This window comes from Oryctolagus cuniculus, chromosome 2 (assembly GCF_964237555.1).
Source record: "Oryctolagus cuniculus chromosome 2, mOryCun1.1, whole genome shotgun sequence".
NCBI classification, from domain to species: Eukaryota; Metazoa; Chordata; class Mammalia; order Lagomorpha; family Leporidae; genus Oryctolagus; species Oryctolagus cuniculus.
In genome coordinates, this window is record NC_091433.1 from 158,381,008 (window position 1) to 158,398,576 (window position 17,569).

Below are 17,569 nucleotides of genomic sequence, written 5' to 3' on the forward strand. Positions count from 1 at the left end.
TCATTACTTTACAGGTGGAGACACGGAGGCCCAGAGACATGGTTAAGTGCAGGAGCCACATGTGAACCTGGGCCTCTGATTTACTAGCTATCAGGTCCATTAAAACCCACCACCCAGCAGGATCGAGAGCCTTCACATTTTATTTTTGCATCTCGCCATGTTTTTTAGTCTTTTTTTTTTTAAGAGCTGAATACCTGTTTAACGTTAGAGTCCATTATGAAGCCAGATTGGACTTTTTTCCCATACTGCTTACTGCCCAGGTGATCTGGTGGGGTTACTTAAACCACCAAGCACCAATTTGCTCACCTGTAATGTGAGTCGTAATAGCTCCTTTATCAAATTATGTGAAGTTTCAATTAGATAAAAGTCTCTGGCATGTAGCCAACACTCAGCAACTATTAATCTCTCGTGCCCCGTGTTCGTGTAGTAATTAGGTTTTTCCAGTTTATCATCCATTTAGGTACCAGAGATAAATTCAGAATTACACCTGTTAAACCCCTGAAACCCCTTAGATGCTCCATTAAGTCTGTGTATTTACTTGCAAATTTTTGTTTTGTTTCTTGTTTTCTGTTGTTTTAGTTTGCCCCCTATGTGATGGAGAATCAGTGGTGCTTGATAGAATTGACTTCACACATGAGACACTTAAGTCACAGCTGCCAAGAAGTATGATTTGAGTGAAACGTTAGATTACACAGGTGTTTAGACTTACCTGTCCTATGAGCTGCTTGCAGTTTTGATAACTGAAGGGGCCAGGCCCTGAAGGGGAGGGATAAGAACCGCAGATCTTAGGGACTCTGAGAAGCCACTGCTGTGCAGTATACCTTGGGAAGCATTCATGTGCTGGCAGCCCCAAAGGGAGCAGACACCAGGGACTTTGATACCATGCAGCAGAAGGCCCAGTTATTTCTCCGAGCTTTCAAGTATGGTATTCCTCGCCTTGGGAAGTGCATGCAGAAGCAGAATTTGAATCACTGTCCCTTCGCTGATCACTATTATAATAGAATAAAATTGAGAAAGTATCACCTAAACGAGTGTCTGCAGAGTAAACCCAAGATCTCAGAGTTAGCAAGAAACATCCCAAGGCGGAGCTTCTCGCGTAAGGTATGGACTGTTTAAGTTAACCTATTTGTAGGACATTAAGATCAATTTTAGCTTAAAAATAAATGCATAGATGATCAGAGCTACTAATTTTATAAATCTAATTTGATTTTTAAAAATTTTCAGACTCAGTTGTACAAAATATCACTATGAAAATATCTATGTGGGTACTTCAGAGAAAGTTCATGGAAAAATAGGATTAAGACTACAAAAATTTAGAAGTTCATGCATAGCTATTTCATCATGCATATTTTCCAAGAACTTTTAAAAGATCCCTCATACATATTTATAGGTCTCTAATGTAAAATACAAAAACGTACACTTACAGAAAGGGATTCTCCTCAGGGCTTCCTTCATGTGCTTGCCACTGGGTTCCCGAATATAATCCAGCTTTCTGAAACGACTAGATGTCAGTTTATAGCTCCTGATAGAACTTAATAATACGCCAAGTGTCTTATGAATCCCAAACTTCACTAAAAGTAAACTTCACTAAAAGCCATATAACTGTATGTTATTTCTCTGTTAAAGCAAAAACCATTTGGATCTTTAATAGGACAGTGGGGGACCTGAATGCCCTAATACAGGCAGTCACATACTCAGGGCTGCCTGGGATGTTCCCAGTCTACACCTGTTGTCACTTTGCAATTATTAATAGTGTTCTCCTTTCCTCAAAATATCCTGGTTAGAATGATAAATTATATGGCCCTCCTACTTATTTGAAATTAAGCTATTTTAATTTCTGGCTTAAATGTAAGTTGTTTTTGTTATATTGTACTTTATCTTACCAGTTTAATTTTTGTTTCGTACTGATTTTTCATTTAGTCTGTTGGGACTTCCTCTTAATTATAAGAATATATTTTTGTGATCAAATACAAAATTAGCCATTTTAAGTGTACAATTTAGTGCTGTCACCTAACATACTGTTTCGCAGCCATCACCACTGTTTCCAAAACACTGTCATCACCACCTAAAATGTCTGTTAGGCAATAACTCCGCCCTCGCTTTCCCTCAACCCCTAGTCCCTCTCATCTACTTTCTTTCGGTACAAATTTGCCTATTTTAGCTAGTTCACATAAGTAGAACTATGAAATATTCATCCTTTTGTGTTTGGTTCTCTTAGTCTAATGGTTTCAAGGTCCACCCATGTTGAAGACATATCAGAACTGCAGTCCTTTTTAATCTGAATAATATTTCATTGTATACCTAAACCACATTTTAATCCATGTGTGTGTTGATTGAATGATGGGCAGCTGCTTCTCTTTTAAAACTTTTTTAGTCTCACCCTGGCTCTGGCTTTTACCCAGCCTTTTCTCTTTTTCTAGCTCATACCTCTGTGGTATGTCCGTGTGCTTTTTTGTTTTGCCTGTAACTTTTTATCTGTTAGTCCTGTGGCTGCCCTAGATTCTTATGTTTGGTCTTTGAAATTGCTTACCTTTTATGGTACCTTGCCTCAGTTGAACAATTTCTTACTTGATTCACTTAAAAATCCTTACATCTTTTAACTTCATCTTGATCTTTTTAAATTTCTTGTGGGTTTTTTTTCTCCTTCCACATCCTTATCTTATTTTAGAACAATAAAATTGTTTAAGTTTTACCTACTGGACCAAATTCTGGACGTGGAGATGGTTTTATTTTGTATTGTGTTTAGAATAGTGCGTCATCTTGTGCTGTTAACTCTTAGCTTATAAATAGTAGGCAGGAATTACTGCCATCAGGGTAACAGCTGTGAGGTGAGCTCACACTCTAAAGGAGGTTGACTATTTTTTTCCTTCCATTTGTCCCTGAGACAGATTTTCAAATCTCTCTCGCAGATTCCCAGTACCCAGAAACTTTTATCTGACTCCGTGACTCTAAGAAGAGTACCTCTTTTGTAATTCCTTTCTCTGATAAAATCAGCCATTTCTGATTGGCAGTCAGCCATTTCTCGGAGACGTGATTGGGTCTAGGAGCTGGAGTGTCCTCTGTGATCACTGAGACCTGGGGAAGCTTTGTAAAGATAGCCTGGAAAGACCCCCAACCAAGATGCACATTTAATTCTTTTAACCAGCATCCACTGAGTTTCAGCTTTGGCTACTCTCACAGGTTCTGATAGAAGTAGAAAAGGTAGTTAGTGCCTTCAGGCAAATTAAAATGTCTGCTTAACGAAAGGTTAACTGACTCACTAAGTTAACTAAGGAACAAAAACAGCATCTGTAATAGGAATGCCAGACAACAAGATTTTATATAAACACAAATACACACATAAAAAAAAATTGTGTGACTGTGAACTGGTCAGGATTCTTATTTTCCTGACTTAAAGTGACAAGTTTGAATTTAGCATTGTCTAAAAGTCTTCGAAGTGCTGACATTTCATGATTGTCTACCTCTGCCTAGTTACCTTAGCATCAGTATCACCTGTAAGTCTGGAATCTTCAGTACTGATGGCTGTAATCCAGGAATTCTGAGGAGCTTTTTAGAAATGTCAGTTCATGAGTCTCGCCCCACTGGGTGAGAATCTCTGATGGAGACCTAGGGATCTGTTTTATTAAAGTTCTTCAGGGAGTTCTGAAACGCCTAGCCACTAACAGTAGACCTGTATTTAGAAATTGGAGATACTTGGCAATCTAGTGTTGTTGATTTAAACCTAATCAGACTAATTCAGGGCTGAAGTTCTTATTGGCAAGCAGCTTAACCTCACACGTTATGTTGGCTAGATGGCAAGATGAACTTGCTCTATCAGACTCAGGTGCCAGCCAGAATAGCATTAAATCAGATACCGCATTGCTTATAATCCTGCGCTGCCCGCAAAAATAATTCCTAAAATCTTGGATCATATTAATTTGAACAAGATATGAAAAGTAAAATCAAGAGAGGACTAAATCCTTCAGTTAGGTGTGTCATTTGCCTGTTTCTGCAGATGAGCAGTTCCTGTACCAATCGCCCAATAAGTCGGCAGCTGTCTTATTCACTGGACTTTGAGCTGTGATTTGTACCAATCAGATTCTTCGAATCCTTTGATTCTTTGAATTTCTTCGAATTCTTATGGATTCCGAACACCACTGGGAAAGAAGAAAAATTTTAGCAAAGAACTCAAAAGTAGTCTCAACAATTTTTTTATAATTCATAAGTGGTGCTGCTTTATAGGTACAACTTCATTATTGGCTGTTTCTTCACATTCTAATGTACTCTTTAATCTACTCCTTCATTACAATCTCTATTGGTGTCACCAAAGGTGTTACCTATTCCTACCTAGTAGATACTTCTCTTTCACCAACCCTCTTGGCAGGTCTGATAGGCCTGACCAGTCCTTCCCTGGGACACTTTCCTTTGGGCGTCGTGTCTCCACACTTCCCTCTTACCTCAAATCCAACTTTACCTCTAAATGTAGATGCTCCTGGCCCTTTATTCTCTACTTTTTTCCTAAGTAATCTTATCTCATCACGGGATTTAAGTACCGTAGCAATTATTACTTCATGCCAGACTCTTCCTCTGAGCTACACAATATTTGCCCTCTGCCCAACAGTCTCCAGCTGGACATGGCACTGGCTTCTGGGACAAACTGTCCAGCTTGAAATTCTGCTCCAGGTTGAAAGCCAACTCTTTTATATCTCCCCGCTGTGTATTCAGTTGTTCAAGCTGGAACACTGAAAAAAACTGTTTATTCTTCCCATTCCTTTTCCCTGCCATCACTTCCATTGACAAGAAAGCCAAACTGGCTTTGTGATTTTTTGCCATATTTTAGTTTAACCAGCTTGTCTCATCAAATGATAATCTTCAGGAAATCACTGGTTTGATGTTCTCCTTATTCTAATAAGATGTTCATATATATAAATCACGTATGATACCCTTTTGGAAGTACTACATCAACCTCCGAGCTATGTGTTGAATCTGCTGTGTTTTTCCATCTTCACCGATACCACTCTAGTTATCTTTTACCTGGACTGCTGGGAAAAACTCCTATTTGCCTACCCTCTTGTTCCCTTCCAGTCCATTTAGCATACGATCAAAAGAATGAAGTATACAATGAATGAATACAAATGAAGTAATATTACTCCCCAGATTAAAACCCTTCCAGAACTTGCTAGAAAATCCAGTTTTCTAATCATGGCCTCCACAGTCATGCAAGATCTCTCATTGCATGCCACTTTGCCCCCATTTACTTTGGTTAAGCCACAGTGGTCATCTCCCAGATTAAAGAACATAACTGTTTCCCATTCATGACCTTTATATCACTATTTCCTAATCCTGTTCACTACTATGTGACTATTTCTTTCTCCTGTTTTAGAGTTTTGATTAAATGTAACGACCTGAGAGGTTATTTTGGTTACCATGTTTAGAAATACCCTGCAGCTGCTTGGGACACTGGCATCCCAGCTAAATGCTGATTCCAGTCCTTGATGCTTGGCTTCCTGTCCAGCTCCCTGCTAATGCATCTGGGAAAACAGCAGGTGATGGCCTAAGTGCTTGGGTCCCTGCCACCTGCTTAGGAGATCTACATGGAGTTCATGGCTCCTGGCTTCAGCCTGGCCCAACCCTGGCTGTTGTGGACATTTGGGAAGTAAACCAGCAGATGGAAGGTCACTCACTCACTCTGTCTCACTTTGCCTTTCAGATAAGTAAACCTATTTTAAAAAAAAAAACAAAAAAAAAAAAAAAAAAAAAAAAACAACTTTCTTAGGAAGTAACAAGCGAGATCTAAAGTCCAAGGATCCAGGTAGAAGAAGCAGCTGGCTGGCGCCGTGGCTCAATAGGCTAATCCTCCGCCTTGCAGCGCCGGCACACCGGGTTCTAGTCCCGGTCGGGGCACCGCTGGATTCTGTCCCAGTTGCCCCTCTTCCAGGCCAGCTCTCTACTGTGGCCCGGGAGCGCAGTGGAGGATAGCCCAAGTGCTTGGGCCCTGCACCCACATGGGAGACCAGGAAAAGCACCTGGCTCCTGGCGCGGTGTGCCGGCCGCAGCAGCCGTTGGAGGGTGAACCAATGGCAAAAGGACAACCTTTGTCTCTGTCTCTCTCTCTCTCTCTCACTGTCCACTCTGCCTGTCAAAAATAAAAAATAAAAACAAAAGAAGCAGCTATATGAAAGTTCTGAGGTGTGCATCCCTGCAACTGGTGTAGTAAATGTGCATGCCTCCAAGTAGTGTAGCCAAAGTGGTTGAAGATGAGTCGGAAGGTGAGCAGGGTCAAATCATTTACAAGTACTTTTGTAAAATCTCGCAAGAAATCTGAACTGCCTGCTAAAAGCAGCTGAATGCTATTGAAAAATGTAGGCACAACCGGATTTGCATTTTAGAAAAAGCATTGTGACAGTTGCAGAGAATAGATTGAAAGTAGGAAACCCTGCCAGTAACTCAGAAGAATGAAGAGCCTAAACAAGACCATAAGAATGGAGTGCAGTTAAGTATTAATGATTGCGATTAGAATGTGTAGGATGATAATCTTTCATCTGGGTTCTACAGCCCAAAGTCGTCTTACAAAACTGAAGTTTGTTTTTTTTGTTTTGCCTTTTTTTTTTTTTTTTTAATACGGATAGATGTAGAGGCAAACCTGACCAGTTAGGATAGGCATCATGTTAACAGTCCCAAACCAAAAAATTCTAAAACATTTCTGGATAATCATCATTTCTCTTTTTTTAAGATTTATTTTATTTACTTAAGGGGCAGAGTTACAGAGAAGCAGGGAGAGAGAGTGAGTCTGATCCGCTGGTTCACTCCTCAATGGCTGGAGCTGGGACAATCCGAAGCCAGGAGCCTAGAGCTTCTTCCGGGTCTCCCATGTAGGTACAGGGGCCCAAGGATTGGGCCATCTTTGGCTTTCCCAGGCCATACCAGAAAGCTGGATCAAAAGTGGAGCAGCTGGGACTTGAACCAGCACCCATATGAGATGCTGGCACCGCAGGTGGCAGCTTCACCCAATACACCACAGTGCCAGCCCCTCATCTTCATTTTTTAAGTGGACTTCTTTCACATGTGTAGCCCTGGCTGTTATTCAGATTTTAAGAATGAGAAAGGAGAATATATAAATAAAACTTCCTACTAAAGTGGAAGTTACAACAGTGTTCAGCTGAGTCTGAAATTTTGGAAAGTTGTTAGTAATTGAAGAGACAAACTATATTTCTGTGTGATGTAATTACATCATTTTAACCTTTTCTTGCCTGATCATTATATTGGGAGGCTTTTAATGACAGGATTTTATTACATGTATCTTATCCAGCACGTTACGTAACTGTCACATAATAGATAAGCAATGTTTATTAAATAATAGTTAATGAAATTTTTTTTTAAATATAACCATAAGTTTTAGTAAAAAGTTACCAGAAATCGTCTCTTCTGAGCTCATTTTGGGACTGTGATCTTTTTTTTGGAGAAGAGAGAGTTGCCACCTATAGTTCACGCCCCAAATGCCCACCATTTCTGGGGCTGGGGCTGAGAGCCTAGAACTCAGAGTTCTCCCTCATGGGTAGCAGGGACCCAATTACTTGAGTTATCACCGTTGCCTCTCGGGGTCTTCGTCATTGAGAAACTTGGAATTAGGAGCCAGTGCCAGAAATGGAACTCGGGCCCTCCAGTTGGACACAGTGTATTAACCCCTAGGCCCAACACCCACTGCCTGTGATCTGTTTTTGTTTTATTTTGCACATGGTTTGGGAGTAGTGGCTAAACTTTATTTTTTTGCTTTTGGACATCCAGTTAGCACTATTTGCTATAAAGCTCATTATTTTCTCATTGAATTGTCTTTGGATTTCATAGTCAATTGCCTATAAATGCAAAGGTTTATTTTTGGACACCAAGTTCTATCCCATTGATCTATATGTCTTTCCTTATGATGGTAGCATTATAGTTAGTTTTAAAATCAGGATGTGTGTGAGCTTTTTTCTTTACCAATGAGGTAAGCCACAGTGCTTAAGGTTGAGTAAGAAAATCAGTAGAGTTAGAACTAGACCTCAGTTAACCTGATTCACAGTACCTTTCTTTTAAAATTCCTTTTAGTATAAAGTATTACAAATATATCCAGAATAACAACTACCTATGTATCTAATAGTCAATGTGACTTTTTTCTTATCTAAGAAAATAACATATATTTGAAGATTCCTATCTGCTTCTGTGCATTTTTGCGTATAAATTACATGTGTATTTGTACTCGCAGATAGTATTTAGTCTTATGTTTGGTTTTTTTTAAAAAAGATTTATTTGAAAGAGTAACAGAGCATGTGAGACAGGAAAAGAGATGTTTCATCCCTTGGTTCACTCCCCAACTGGCTGCAATGGCCACAGCTGCTCCATGGTGAAGCCAGGAGCCTGGAACTTCATCTAGGACTCCCACATGGGTGGTAGGGACCTGCTCACTTGGGACATCGGCTTTCCCAGGTGCATTAGCAGGCACTGGATTGGAAGTGGAGCAACCAGGGTTCAAACTGGTGCTCTGATGTGGCATGCCAGTGTTGCAGGAAGCAGCTTAGCCCACTGTGCTATAACGCCAGCCCATTATTGTGTTTGGAAACACTATATAGATAGTATTTATACAACTGTTTGACTTACTGTTTTTCTGAACATTATTTTGAGTGTCTACATAATACATGAATCTGTAGTTCATTTTTTGCAGCTATTAAATAGTATCGCTTTGTATTTTATAGCACAATTCATTTTCTGTGAACAAACATGTAAAAACTGCTGCAAACCACCATCTTACATGTATCTCCCTACTGCATATGTGTTAGATTATATCTAGTGTATATCCCTAGAATTGAAATTCCTGATTGTATACACATCCTAATGTTTCTTGTCAAGTTAATTTCTCAATTGATAGTATTAACAGACATTCAAATTAGGAATGAATGAAAGGTAGAACTCTGTATCCTGGAAAACACTTGGTATTTCAGACCTCTTCATTTTTGGCCTTCTGACAGATAAATAGTATGTAGTGTTACTTAATTGTCATTGCCTTGATCAATAAAGAAGTAAGCATCTTTTATCTTAATTGATCTTGAGGATTTTGTCTTCCTGAATTGCTTACTCGTGTGAGTACTTTGACCATTTTTTCTAATGAGTTGGTCTTTTGCATACTGAGAGTTTTTAACATGTTTTTCTCTTATATGTGCTGTAGTTATTTTCTCTGTATCCTGTGACTTTGCTGCCTTTTGTTAAATGGGTCATCTTAAATTTTATGATTTGAGCTTTGTGTTTCAGCTCAGCAAACTTTTGTTGAACCATTAAACTATTTATGCATCATTCTGGTCATTGATGATATAGCAGTCAATAAAATAGAAATCCCTGTCTTCATGGAGCTTATCCTACTTGGAAGAATGGAGAAAAAGAATAAAGTACATGAGGGAAAAAGCAAAATATGTCAGAAGTGATAGGTACAGGAAAGGGAGAAACGGGCAGTGTGGGGAGAGGGTGGGCAGTGTGGGGAGAGGGTGGGCATTGTGGGGGGAGGGCGGGCAGTGTTGGGGGAGGGCGGGCAGTGTGGGGAGAGGGAGGGTTGTTACTTGAGTAAAATGGTTAGGGAAGACCCAGCTGAGAAGACGACATTTGAGCAATAACTTGAAGGACTTACTGGGCAGAGAGCACAACAGTGTATCAAAAACTGAGGTGGGGGCATGCTTGATCCTTAAACATCAGGGAGGCCGCTGTGGCTCAGTTGGAGTAACTGAGCATTGTTAGAATGTCAAGTGCTATAGTTAGTATGTAGTATTGTCAACAAAGTAGTGAGGCGACAGCCTTAGAACCAAGTAAACACATGGTAAGATTTTATTTATTTACTTATTTATTTATTTGAAAGGTAGAGTTACAGAGGCAGAGAGAAAGGGAGGTCTGCCATCTGCTAATTGACTCTGCATATGGCTGCAACGGCCAGAGCTGGGCCTCTCTGAAGCCAGGAGCCTGGAGCTTTTCCAGGTCTACCACATGGGGGCAGGGGCCAGAGGTCTTGGGCCATCCTCTACTGATTTTTCCAGGCCATAGCAGAAGGTGGAGCAGCTGGGACTCGAACCAGCGCCCGTATGAGATGCTGGCACTGAAGGTGCCTTATGTGAAGATTTTTTATTTTCCTGTTGAGTAAAATGGGAAACCAGTAGAGGAATGATACAATCTTTTTTACTTTTTTTAACCCAGAAACCTTTTATTTAAGGTATACAAACTTCATGCATTTCATAAAGACAAATTTAGAAACATAGTGATTCTTCACACCCTATCTTCACTCCCACCCGTCTTTCTCCTCCCTCTCCTATTCCCAGTCTTATTTTTTTTTTACTAAGATCTATTTGCAATTAACTTATACACATAAGATTAACCCTATACTAAGAGTTCAACAAACAGCATGAGTAAAAAAAAAATCTCTTCCTCAAGTCAAGACAAGGGCTATTCAGAGTCATCACATCTCAAAATGTCAGTTTCACTTTTATAGATTACCTTTTAGGTGCTGTTGGTTACCATAGATCAGGGAGAACATACGGTATTTGTCCTTCTTGGACTGGTTTATTTCACTAAGTATAATGTTTTCCAGTTGCATCCATTTTGTTGCAAACTACAGGATTTCATATTTTTAACTGCTATGTAGTATTCCATGGTGTACATATCCCCAAAAAAATTTTATAAGATTTTATTTGAGAGGTAGAGTTACACACAAAGAGAAGGGTCTTCCATCCGCCGGTTCACTCCCCAAATGGCCACAGCGGCCAGAGCTGAACTATTCAGGAGCCAGGAGTTTCTTCCAGGTCTCCCATGTGGGTACAGGGATCCAAGCTCTTGGACCATCTTCCACTGCTTTCTCAGGCAATAGCAGGGAGCTGAATCAAAGAGGAGCAGCCTGGACTAGAACCGGTGTCCATATGGGATGCCGACGCTGTAGGCAGAGAATTAACCTGTGCCACAGCACTGGCCCCCATAATTGGACATTTGAGTTGATTCCATATCTTTGCTATTCTGAATTGAGTTGTAGCAATCTGACCAGACTTGCTCTAGCTGCTTTAACTAGAAGGCAAGACCAGAAGGAGAGAGAGCATTTGGGCTTTGTTGTAATCCAAAGGAGAGATGGTGGTGGTCCACCAGAGTAGTACAGGTCAAGGTAAGAGAAATGATCACATTTGGATACATCTTAAATAGAATTGAAAGGTGTAAGCTGTTCATTTCGTGTGGCAGGAAAGCAAGGCAAAGCAGATTCAAAGTCTTTTTGACCTTGAACCACTGGCAGTACAGACTCGTTTTGTCATTTTTAGAAATAGAAAAGATTGCCTGGAGAATAGGATTTTGGGTGACAACGGTATACAGAAAGACCATAAGGTTGATTTTCGGATATTGTTTGATATACCTACTAGAAATCCAAGTAGCAATGTTAAGCAGTCAGCTGTAAACCCAAGTTCAACTTGTTCTGGGGAGAGGTTCAGGGTGGTTATAAATTTGGGAGTCCTAAACATATGAATAGCATTTAAGGTTACGACTTGGTGAAATCACCAGGGAAATTAGTGCAGATGATGAAGAAGAAAAGTTGGTCCAGGAACTGGACCGCGCTGATCCGAAGCCAGGAGCTTCCTCCTGGTCCCCCATGCGGGTGCAGGACCCAAGCACTTGGGCCATCCTCCACTGCCTTCCTGGGCCACAGCAGAGAGCTGGACTGGAAGAGGAGCAACCGGGACAGAATTGGCGCCCCAACCGGGACTAGAACCCAGTGTGCCGGCGCCGCAGGCGGAGGATTAGCCTGGTGAGCCACGGCACCGGCCAATAGTACTTTTAAATAACAATCCATTTACAAATATAGCTCAAAATTTTAGGTGCTGGTGCTGTGGCATATAAGGTTAAGTAGGCTCTTTAATCCACCAGTTCACTCCCCAGAAGGCCACAGTGGCTTGGGCTGGACCAGGTGGAAGCCAGGAACCAGGAGCTCCATCTGGGTCTCCCACATGGGTGCCATAGCCCAAACACGTTGGCCATCTTTTCATTGCTACTGTTTCTTATGTCATTTTTTTCTTATCAATATTGCTATTCATTTTTATTTTCTGAAAGAACCAACTCTATTTGGCTGAGTCTCTCTAGTTTCTGTTTTAACAACTTCATTAAAACGTATTTTCTTCTATTCCTTTAGATTTTACTCTTTTTAAGATTTTACTTGAGAGGTAGAGTTACAGGGAGAGGGAGAGACAAAGTCTTCCATCCGCTGATTCACTCTCCAGGTAGCCACAACGGCTGGCGCTGAGCCAATTGGAAGCCAAGAGCCAGGAGCTTCTTCCAGGTCTCCAGTGCAGGTTCAGGGTACCAAGTGCTTGGGCCGTCTACCTCTTTCCCAGGCCATAGCAGAGAGCTGGGTCAGAAGAGGATCTTTTCCTCTTTTTCCACTGCTTTTCCCAGGTCACTAGCACCCGTATGGGATGTTGGTGCCACAGGCAGAGGATGGTGAACCTACTGTGCAACAGTGCTGGCCCCCTTTTCTCTTTCTTAAATTGAAGCATTTCATATTACTTAATATCAGGAAACATATCATGTCTAGGTGCCCCACTGTTAACTGATACTAATTTAGTTAGTGATAACTGCTATTTTGTTTGCCTTAAGATTTATATTATTTGAAAGGCAGAGAAAGATCTTCCACTCCTCAGATGGCCACAACAGACAGGGCTAGGCCAGGCCAAATCCAGAAGTCCAGAACTCCATTCTGGTCTCTCACATGGATGGCAGGGCCAGAAGTACTTGAGCCATCTTCTGCTGTCTTCCCAGGCACAATAGCAGGAGCTGGATTGGAAATGGAGCAGCCAGGACTCACAGGCTCCAATGGGATGCCTGTGACGCAGACTGTGGCTTAACCCACTGTAGCACAGTGCCAGCCCCAATAACTGCTATTTCTTAACCATTGTTTTGTTGTTGTTTTCAGTGTGGTTTTCATACCATTTCAGGATTTTTATTAAGTGTAAAATGCTATAAATTAATATTTTAAGAAAAATCAAGTAAAATCCTTTACAGTATCATACAACTTAAAGTCTGGCTATTTTTCTTTTTTATAATTTTATTTTTTAGATTTTAGGATGTGACAGTTTTTAACATTTTACCACATTTATTTCATATGTAAATATTATGTACATACACATATATCCTGTTTTGGGAAAGAAGGTGTTTTTTTTTTCCTAAGATTTATTTAATTGAAAGTCACTGTTGGGGCCAGTACTGTGGTGTAGCAGGTAAAACCGCTGTCTGCAATGCTGGCATACCATATGAGCTCTGGTTCAACTACTGGCTGCTCCAGTTCTGATCCAGCTCTCCGCTATGGCCTGGGAAAGCAATAGAAGATGGCCCAGGTCCTTGGGCCCCTGCACCCACATGGGAGACCCAAAAGAAGCTCCTGGTTTCGAATCGGCATAGCTCTGGCCGCTGCAGCTGTTTGGGGAGTGAACCAGCGTATGGAAGATAACTTTGCCTCTGCCTCTGCCTCTCTGTAACCCTTGACTTTAAAATAAAATAAATCTTTAAAAAAAAAAAGAAAGTCACTGTTACAGAAGAGAAGTCTTCAATCTGCTGTTCACTCTCCAAGTGGCTTCAACAGCCAGGGCTGAGCCAGACTTAAGCTAGGAGCTTCATCAGGGTGGCAGCAACCCAAGCGTTTGGGCCGTCCTCCGCTGCTTTTCCCAGGTCACTAGCAGGTAGCTAGATGGAAAGTGGAGCAGCCAGTACACAAATCGGTGCCCATATGGTGGCTTTACCTGCCATGCCAAGATACCTGCTGCTATAATTCTTAATTCTTAACCCTTGTTGAAGGGATTTAATTTTAATTCCCTTTGTCAATCTGTAGGTAACCTGCACAATAATAGAGGTTGGAGCCGGCGCCGCGGCTCACTAGGCTAATCCTCCGCCTAGCGGCGCCAGCACACCGGGTTCTAGTCCCGGTTGGGGCGCCGGATTCTGTCCCGGTTGCCCCTCTTCCAGGCCAGCTCTCTGCTATGGCCAGGGAGTGCAGTGGAGGATGGCCCAGGTGCTTGGGCCCTGCACCCCATGGGAGACCAGGAAAAGCACCTGGATCCTGGCTCCTGCCATCGGATCAGCGCGGTGCGCCGGCTGCAGCGGCGGCCATTGGAGGGAGAACCAACGGCAAAGGAAGACCTTTCTCTCTCTGTCTCTCTCTCTCACTGTCCACTCTGCCTGTCAAAAATAAAAAAAAAAATTAAAAAAATAATAATAGAGGTTGGGCAGCCCTAAGATGAAATCTGAAAATGTAAAATCTGTAAAATGCTATAAAATCTGGAACTTCTTGAGCATCATGTTGGCACTCAAAAGTTTTGATTTGGGAGAATTTTGAATTTCAGATTATCTGATTAGGAATGCTGCTAGAGTAACACGTATATGAGTATGTCAAAATACAAAAAAAAATCTAATCTGAAACATTATAGTCCCAATGTTTTGAATAAAGGATACTCAAGACCATACTTTGGTATTCTGTGCATATTGTATAACTCAGAACTGTCGATGATCAGTTGTTTTTACTGGGTGCTTGGTACATTATTTTCTAATATTTTTAATGCACATGGAGATGATATTTTATAAAGAGGGGTAGATCCTTTCTTGTTTTTCCCCCCTTTATCTTTTGGTTTTTCTGTTACTTGTTTTTCCCCCAATGATTTATAACTAATTACATTCATAATTCTTTGTAATGCTCGAGCTATCCCAAATGTAACGAGTAGGAATCCCTTCAGACCTAGCTTTGCATCCATTTGACATATCTGCTTAACCCTGAGCACTTCCTGACTTTCTGGCACAAGATTTCCTGCTCTGCCTTAGAGGTAGCCACTTAATAACAGCACCATCTCTAAAAGGCTGCTGGAGTTTTCTAATTTGCTATTGTTTTCTGTCTTTAAATTTAAGCCTTTTTGTCATAATAAAGTTACACATTCCATTCTCCTGTTTCATAACAACTTTTATTGTTAAGTTTTGTTAAGGGCCAGTGGTAAGGTGAGAAGGAGTGCTCCTTTTTTTCCACTCATGGTTGATACTCACATGTAGTCTTTTTTTTTTTTTTTTTTTTTTGACAGGCAGAGTGGACAGTGAGAGAGAGAGAGATACAGAGAGAAAGGTCTTCCTTTGCCATTGGTTCACCCTCCAATGGCCGCCACGGCTGGCACGCTGCGGCCGGCGCACCTCGCTGATCTGATGGCAGGAGCCAGGTACTTATCCTGGTTTCCCCTGGGGAGCAGGGCCCAAGGACTTGGGCCATCCTCCACTGCACTCCCTGGCCACAGCAGAGAGCTGGCCTGGAACAGGGGCAACCGGGACAGAATCTGGCGCCTCGACCGGGACTAGAACCCGGTGTGCCGGCGCCGCAAGGCAGAGGATTAGCCTAGTGAGCCGTTCGCTGGCCTCACCTGTAGTCTTAATAGTTAAAAATGAAGCTTTCCTTAGTTCCCCTTCATTAGGTACATATGTGTTCTTGAAACAACTGGAGTATTAAAGTATTAAGATGCTTGGTGGAAATGGATACCTTTAGTTATGTACCTTCGAGATAATGCTAGCTGGGAGTGAAAATGAAAACTTAAAGCATTCAGAGTCCCAAGATGATGGGACAGAACAAAACCCAAAATAACTTGGAACAGCTTATGAACACTTTGTAAAATCTCAACTTCCATGGGAGTAATTCCTTTTCAGAAATTATAAAGCTCTGAATTGCTACACATTGCACAGTAAGAGGAAGTCACAAATTCTACTGGTTTCTGAATTATTTTGGTTCAGATAAATTCAGTTGATTGGGATTTCTGACTCAGAAAAAAGTTATTCGGTAATATAAAATAAAAGGACAAGCATGAGATCCAGATCTATTGCCTTTAGTTTTATGTTGGCCATGGTTCTCAGAACAGGTGCTAAAAAGTGAGAGCGCCCAGCTCCATGACCTAGAATGTCCTAGGAGCTGCATGGAGTAGAGTGAGGTACTTTTCATAGCTCTCCTGGCTCTACTTCAGAGTTCCAGTGGGGATTACTGGACACAGAAAATTTTATCTGGAAATGAAAAGGCAACTCCTATTGCTGGATTATACTTTTAGGATAGATTTCTACTTCTGATTTAAAATGTAATGTTTCTATCAGCCCTAAAGGCACTCGGATCTGGCTGAAAAGCCCATGAGAGTATTTCAGGCATGGAAAGCCAAGACACTCTGGCAAAAAGATCTCTGTGAGTGAGATCCCAGTGGAAAGAACAGGTCTTCAAAGAGGGAGGTGCCTTTCTCTGAAGGGAGGAGAGAACCTCCACTTTGACTATGACCTTGTCTAAACAAGATAAGAGTCGGAGAACTCAAGGGGCTTCCATAGCCTTGGAAACTCATGACTGGTGCATAGGGAGATTACTGATGCCATAAACAGGAGTGTCAATTGGTAAAGTCAACAACAGGAGTCACTGTGCACTTACTCCTCATGTAGGATCTCTGTCCTTAATGTGCTGTACACTGAGGCTTAATGCTATAACGAGTACTCAAACAGTATATTTCACTTTGTGTTTCTATGGGGGTGCAAACTGTTGAAATCTTTACTTAATGTACACTAAACTGATCTTCTGTTAAAAAAAAAAAAAAAAAAGAAAAGAAACTATCAATTCCCAACTTGACTCTCACTGGGATTAAACATGACAATAGGTCTGATCTGATTTCATCATCATTTAAATAAAAATCATCTATTATTTTTCACTTTATGTTTCTGTGTGGGAACAAACTGTTGAAATACTTACTTAAGGTATACTAAGCTGATCTTCTGTATACTAAGATAATCGAAAATGAATCTTGATGTGAATGGAAGGGGAGAGGGAGTGGGAAAGGGGAGGGTGGTGGGTGGGAGGGACGGTATGGGGGAGAAAGCCATTGTAACCCATAAGACGTACTTTGGAAATTTATATTCATTAAATAAAAGATAAAAAAAAAAAAAAAAAAAAAAAAAAAAAAAAATAAAATGTAATGTTTCTGTTCGGTGATATCATGGAATTATTGGATTATTCATAAGGATATTTTGAGTCACTACTCTAAAGAACAATCAGATTTTGTAGAAATCCTTAAAAAAAGGGGGGGGTGGCGCCGTGGCACACTAGGTTAATGCTCTGCCTGTGGCGCCGGCATCTCATATAGGTGCTGGGTTCAAGTCCCTGCTGCTCCTCTTCCAGTCCAGCTTTCTGCTATGGCCTGGGATAGCAGTGGAGAATGGCCCAAGTGCTTGGGCCCCTGCACCCACATGGGAGACCAGGAGAAAGCTCCTGGCCTCTGGCTTCAGATCGGCGCAGCTCTGGCCGTTGTGGCCGTCTGGAGAGTGAACCAACAGAAGGAAGACCTTTCTCTCTGCCTCTCTCACTGTAACTCTACCTGTCAAATAAAAAAAAAAAAAAAAAGGCTAAAAAACCCTGAGAACTGAAAAAATAAACATCAAAGCCTCCAGTTTGGGGACTGTTGCACCAAAATAAACTTACCTTCTTATTCCACTTTTCCATGAACTTTTTGAAGTACCCTTGTGTGTTATTAGATGTGGAGGCTAAATGAGGTTATCATAGTAA

The 17,569-nt window shown here is 41.3% G+C and overlaps 1 protein-coding gene and 1 long non-coding RNA gene across 13 annotated transcripts in view; both read left to right on the top strand.

The window, feature by feature from the left end:
* Window positions 1–17,569, top strand: part of PREPL (prolyl endopeptidase like) — a 61,228-nt gene that overhangs the window by 999 nt on the left and 42,660 nt on the right. For 6 of the 12 annotated variants that reach the window (XM_051842954.2, XM_002709895.5, XM_051842955.2 and 3 more), the window contains one exon: window positions 580–1,101. The exons of 4 other annotated variants lie outside the window; for them this stretch is intronic. In XM_051842954.2, coding sequence (XP_051698914.2) covers window positions 883–1,101 — 219 coding nt within the window. In that variant the 5' untranslated portion in view covers window positions 580–882. Of the gene's footprint in view, window positions 1–14; window positions 1,102–17,569 lie in introns of all 12 variants that reach the window. 2 more of the 12 variants (XM_070069178.1, XM_070069180.1) reach the window with 1 other exon arrangement.
* LOC138848636 (uncharacterized) lies at window positions 9,539–15,621 on the top strand. Its single transcript, XR_011386665.1, has 2 exons — window positions 9,539–13,867; window positions 14,236–15,621. It is a non-coding gene; the product is annotated as an uncharacterized lncRNA (long non-coding RNA).